The 6,000-nt window shown below is 56.6% G+C and overlaps 1 protein-coding gene across 1 annotated transcript in view; it reads left to right on the forward strand.

Annotated features, from left to right (window-relative positions):
• Nucleotides 1-4,744, forward strand: part of DHRSX (dehydrogenase/reductase X-linked) — a 138,515-nt gene extending 133,771 nt beyond the window's left edge. The window contains exon 7 of the mRNA XM_047847393.1: nt 4,292-4,744. Within this exon, the coding sequence (XP_047703349.1) occupies nt 4,292-4,495 (204 nt within the window). The 3' untranslated portion in view covers nt 4,496-4,744. The remainder of the gene's footprint in view (nt 1-4,291) is intronic.
• Nucleotides 4,745-6,000: the final 1,256 nt, after the last annotated feature.

Raw genomic sequence — 6,000 nt, forward strand, 5'->3', positions numbered from 1 at the left:
TGTGTGTGCATGTGCCTGAATACGTGTGTGCTCACGTGAGCACGTGTGTATACGTGTGTGTGCATGCGTGAGTGTGTGAACATGTGTGTGCACAAGTGAATGTGTGCATGTATGTGTGTACATGTGTGAGCACGTGTGTGCATGTGAGCATGTGTGTGCACATGTGTGTGCATGTGTATGTGTGTGTGCCTGTGGCCATGTGTGAGCACGTGTGTGCATGTGGGCATGTGTGCACACAAGTGAGTGTGCATGTGAGCAAGTGTGCACAAGCGAGTGTATGCATGTATGAGTATATGTGTGTGCATGTGACCATGTGTGAGCACGTGTGTGCATGTGGGCATGTGTGCGCACAGGTGAGTGTGCATGTGAGCAAGTCTGTGCACAAGTGAGTGTATGCATGTATGAGCATATGTGTGTGCATGCGACCATGTATGAGCACGTGTGTGCATGTGAGCATGTGTGTGCACATGTGAGTATGTGTATGTGTGTGTGCCTGTGGCCATGTGTGAGCACGTGTGTGCATGTGGGCATGTGTGCGCACAGGTGAGCGTGCATGTGAGCAAGTGTGTGCACAAGCGAGTGTATGCATGTATGAGTATATGTGTGTGCATGTGACCATGTGTGAGCACATGTGTGTGTGCATGGGTGAGTGTGTGAGCACATGTGCGTGCACATGGATGAGTACGTGCAGGTGAGTGTGTGTGCATGTGAGCATGTGTGTGCCTGTAAGCACGTGTGTGTACGTGTGTGTGCGTACTTGTACACACACGTGCGTCTCCACACTTATCATGACACCCTCCGTCTCACGCGGACATGACCTATAATTGCTCTGATGGGTGATGATTCGGATGTGATATGAGATATAATGAGGAATAAATGAATCAAACCATCTATTTCACGAGCTGTCAAAACGTTTAGGAATTAAAGAATACAAATGAAATCTCATTTCCGTCTTCATTATGAGCCCAAGGCTTTAAAATGTTCTACAAATGATCAGCGGTTGCTTTTTTAAGCCTGGCATCTATCATGTAGTTAAGCCATGATAGTTGGGTAAGTGGATGTGATTAATTCTTCACAAGATGCATTCTAGCCAAGAGACTGCTCTATTTCCTTGCCCCTTCGTGTGTCAGCAGAGCCGGCTGCCCGGGGATGGCTTGGGTGACTGTGTGCATGTGCATGGGAGTGTATGTGTGTATAAATGTGTGCGCGGGTGTGTAAATATGAGCTTATGTGTCTGTATCGGAGTATGTGTGTGTGTGCGTGGGAGTGGATGTGTGCGTGTGGGTACATGACTGTCCACATGAGCATAGGTGTGTGCATGAGAATGTACGTGTGACTGTGTGTGTGAAGGTATGTGTGGGAGTGGGAGTGCCTGTGTGTACATGTGAAAATACATATGAATACATGTGTGTGAGAACATATGTGTGTGCAGGTAAATATGTCTGTACATGACTTGCGTGCCTGCGAATGTATGTGCATATAAATGTGTGTACATGCGTGTGAGTATGAGTGTGCATAGAGTTGTGTGTGTGCATGGGAGTGTGTGTGTGTGTATGGTTGTGTGTGCCTCTGGGAGTGTGTGTGTCTATGGGAGTGTGTGTGTGTGCGCGCGCGTGCATGTGAGGGTGCATGCATGGGAGTGTGTGTGTTCGTGGGAGTGTGTGCATGGTAGTGTGTGTATCCATGGGAGTGTGTGCACGTGCATGCGAGTGTGTGTGTCCGTGGGGGTGTGCACATGTGGGAGTGTGTGTGTATCTATGGGGGTGTTTGCACCGATGGGAGTGTGGGCGTGTCCGTGGGGGTGTGTGTGCGCGCATGGGAGTGTGTGTGCGTGTCCGTGGGAGTGTGTGTGTGTCCGTGGGGGGGGGGTGTGCGCATGGGGGAGTGCGTGCGTGGGAGTGTGTGCATGGGAGTGTGTGCGTGTGTCTATGGGAGTGTGTGCCTATGGGAGTGTGTGCATGTCCGTGGGGGTGTGTGCGCACGTGAGTGTGTGCGTGGGAGTGTGTGTGTCCGTGGGGGTATGTGTGCACGTGGGAGTGTGTGCGTGTGCATGGGAGTGTGTGCGTGTCTGTGGTGGGGTGTGCGCACGTGGGAGTGTGTGTGTCTGTGGGAGTGTGTGCGCGTGCGTGGGAGTGTGTGCGTGTCTGTGGGGGGGTGTGCGCACGTGGGAGTGTGTGCGCGTACATGGGAGTGTGTGTGTCCATGGGAGTGTGTGCGTGTCAGTGGTAGGGTGTGCGCACGTGGGAGTGTGTGCGTGTGCGTGGGAGTGTGTCCGTGTGCATGGGACTGTGTATGTGTCTGTGGTGGGGTGTGCGCACGTGGGAGTGTGTGCGTGGGAGTGTGTGTCCATGGGAGTGTGTGCGCGTGCGTGGGAGTGTGTGTGTGTCCGTGGGAGTGTGTGCGCACGTGGGAGTGTGTGCGTGTCCATGGGACTGTGTGCGTGTCTGTGGTGGGGTGTGCGCACGTGGGAGTGTGTGCGTGTCCGTGGGAGTGTGTGCGCATGCGTGGGAGTGTGTGCGTGTCAGTGGTAGGGTGTGCGCACGTGGGAGTGTGTGCGTGTGCGTGGGAGTGTGTCCGTGTGCATGGGAGTGTGTATGTGTCTGTGGTGGGGTGTGTGCACGTGGGAGTGTGTGCGTGGGAGTGTGTGTCCATGGGAGTGTGTGCGTGTGCATGGGAGTGTGTGCGTGTCTGTGGTGGGGTGTGCGCACGTGGGAGTGTGTGCGTGTCCGTGGGGGGGGTGTGCACGTGGGAGCGTGTGCGTGTGCGTGGGAGTGTGTGCGTGTGCATGGGAGTGTGTGCGTGTCTGTGGTGGGGTGTGCGCACGTGGGAGTGTGTGCGCGTGCGTGGGAGTGTGTGCGCGTGCGTGGGAGTGTGTGCGTGTCCGTGGGGGGGGTGTGCACGTGGGAGTGTGTGCGCGTCCGTGGGAGTGTGTGCGTGTCCGTGGGGGGGGGTGTGCACGTGGGAGTGTGTGCGCGTGCGTGGTAGTGTGTGCATGGGAGTGTGTGTGTGTCTATGGGAGTGTGTGCATATCTGTGGGGGGGGTGTGCACGTGGGAGTGTGTGCGCGTGCGTGGGAGTGTGCGTGTCCTTGTGGGTGTTTGCACAGATGGGAGTGTGTGCGTGTCCGTGGGGGTGTATGTGCACGTGGGAGTGTGTGCGCGTCCATGGGAGTGTGTGCGTGTCCGTGGGGGGGTGTGCACGTGAGAGTGTGTGCATGGGAATGTGTGTGCGTGTCTATGGGAGTGTGTGCGTATCTGTGGGGGGTGTGCACATGGGAGTGTGTGTATGGGAGTGTGTGTGTGTGTGTCTGTGGGAGTGTGTGCATGTCCGTGGGGGTGTGTGTGCACGTGGGAGTGTGTGCGTGTGCGTGGGAGTGTGTGCATGGGAGTGTGTGCGCGTCCGTGGGAGTGTGTGTGTGTGTCTGTCTATGGGAGTGTGTGCGTGTCCGTGGGGGGGGGGGTGTGTGCGCACGTGGGAGTGTGTGCGCGTCCGTGGGAGTTTGTGCGTGTCCGTGGGGGGGGTGTGTGCACGTGGGAGTGTGTGCGCATGCGTGGGAAGGCCCACCCCCGTGCAGATGAAGAGGCACGTCCACCTTGTGAGGCCTGGAGGCCTCCCTTGGACGAGCAGGCTCGCAGGTCCCGTAAACAGGTTGACCGCGTTGGGTACGTTGTGTGTGCTTTGCGCTGTGTTCTCACGACTGGGGAGGCCAGAGAAGGAGAATGCGGTCCAGAGACTCATTAGGCAGAGAAAACGCATTTCCAAGACTGTGTGGCATTTCCCGAAAAGCATCCGCCTCGCAGTGGACGCGTGTTGTTCCGGGGTCGGCTGTATAGACCGACGGGGCCCGTGAGAAGGGTTGAGGGGCTGGGGCGGGCAGATTTCCGCAAGTTTATTAAGCAACATAAGCACCCCCGCGAAGCGTTCAGCCTGCTGTAAGCAGCTCAGGGGACATTCTGCTGGCTTCTGGGCGCGGAATCACAGCCCCGAGGGTCCTGGGGTCACCACCATTTGCAGTGTCCTGAGGTTCTCTTGGGTCCCCCGCCCCGCGGACCGTGCCCACGTTGTGACGTTGCCGCGGTGCGCCAGACGCAGGGCTCAGCCCTCACGTGTCTTGTCTGCGTTCCCAGCTTCTCTTTGCACTTTGCTGTCCCCCTACGCGGTGGCCGTTGCCCAGGAATGCTGCCACCCCACCCCCACCCCCGCTGGAAACTCGCATCGGTGGGGGCCCCGAGAATCCCGTGCGCTGTGCTCCCAAAGCTGATGCGTCCTGGCCTTCTTCCCTCGCCCCGCAGACCCCAGATGAGGGAGCCTGGACCTCCGTCTATGCAGCGGTCACCCCGGACCTGGAGGGAATCGGCGGCCGCTACCTTTACAACGAGAAAGAGACCAAGTCTCTGACGGTCACGTACGACCGAGATCTCCAGAGACAACTGTGGGCCACAAGTTGCCAAATGACCAGCATCCCTGACGTGACCCAAGACACCCTCTTGGGGTAACGGCCACATTGGGAAGACCTCGCCTCGGGCCGGCAAACGCAGGTCTGTGACAGATCCCCGTGTCTGCCTTTTCCACAGCTGCTGCCTTCAGGGCTCTGTCCCCAACGGTCTCCCGTCTGCTGTCCTGCCTTTGCGGGAAATCGGGGAACAAAAGAAATATTGAGTGTGGCCTCCAAGTGGCCGAGAGCCATAAATTGTGTGCCAAGTTTCTCCCAAGTGCCAGGAACCATTAAATGCTGCCTAAGCCAAGTGTTCCATGTTTCTTGAGTAACACACGGCAGGGAGTAGGTTTGAGGAGACACGTTCCAAGTGACACAGGCACTTTGACACGAGCATGAAGCGTTGGGTCTCCAGAGGTTTCTGGGTCCCGTGAGTCCTTTGTTCTCCCACGCATCCACTATTCTGGACACTCAGCTTGGACTCCTGGGTCCCCAAGACAGAGAGACATGAGCCTTCCTCAGTCTGTTGGGTCCAGGTTGAGGTGGAAACCCATGGTCTACTCCACACTTTGACAGTGACCCAGCCCCGGGTGCCACCTTCCGCCCGTAGGTCTGCTGACATGAGCTCAAGCCCATCGTCATGTGGATGTGACCAATGCCAGTCAGGGATTCCGTAGAACAGGTGGGCGGACAGGGTCCTGGACGGCACTCCCCATAGAGATCTGTAGGATGGGGAGGAAGAGAGGGGTCTGGACAGCTCTTGCCATGGGTTGTGTCCCCATGGGTTGTGTCCCTAACAGAATATCTGTTAACGTTTCCATTGGCACCCTTCCTAGAGACATCTGCAGGACCCGGTTTATGCTTAGTCCAGGAAACTAGAGGAGTCATAAAAATATGTGATGCCCAGTCATGGGTGGTGACCACAGTTCATCAGAGCCCAGCTGAGCCAGACGTTTCCTTCTGGTTCCTTGCGTATCCGTAGGCACAGGCAGCTTGTCCACCAGGGACGTGAGGGGTGGCACACGCAGTGGAAGTCAGGCAGACCTGGAAGGTCGTTGGGGTTGTGTCCAGTCGGTCTCTCTAGGAGGTGAAGTACGATCCGGTTCAAAAGATACCTGCACGTGCTACCCTCCCAGAACCTGTGAATGTGATGCTACTTGGAAAGATAATCTTTGGGAGGGAATTAGGACAAGCAGATCATCTTGGCTTCTCGAGGCAGACCCAACGTGATCCCAAGTTTCCTCTTCTGAAATAAGTACAGACAGATTTCATGACAAACGAGGAAGAGGTCATGTGACGATGGGGGCAGAGATTGGAGAGACGCAGCCACACACAGGGACTCCTGGAGCCCCCAGAAGGTGGAAGAGGCCAGAAGGATCTTCCCCGGGAGCCTCTGGAGGGAACGTGACCCTACCCGCCTGGCTCTCAAGAGCCCTGCCCCGCCTGGATGTCAAGAGCCCCGCCCCGCCTGGGTCTCCAGAGCTGGGGGAAGGTGAACTCCTATGCTTCTAAGCCACCAACCAATTGATAGGAATTTGGAACCTGATAGAATCTGATGGAAATTGA

Source organism: Prionailurus viverrinus, unplaced genomic scaffold, assembly GCF_022837055.1.
Source record: "Prionailurus viverrinus isolate Anna unplaced genomic scaffold, UM_Priviv_1.0 scaffold_48, whole genome shotgun sequence".
Lineage (NCBI taxonomy): Eukaryota > Metazoa > Chordata > Mammalia > Carnivora > Felidae > Prionailurus > Prionailurus viverrinus.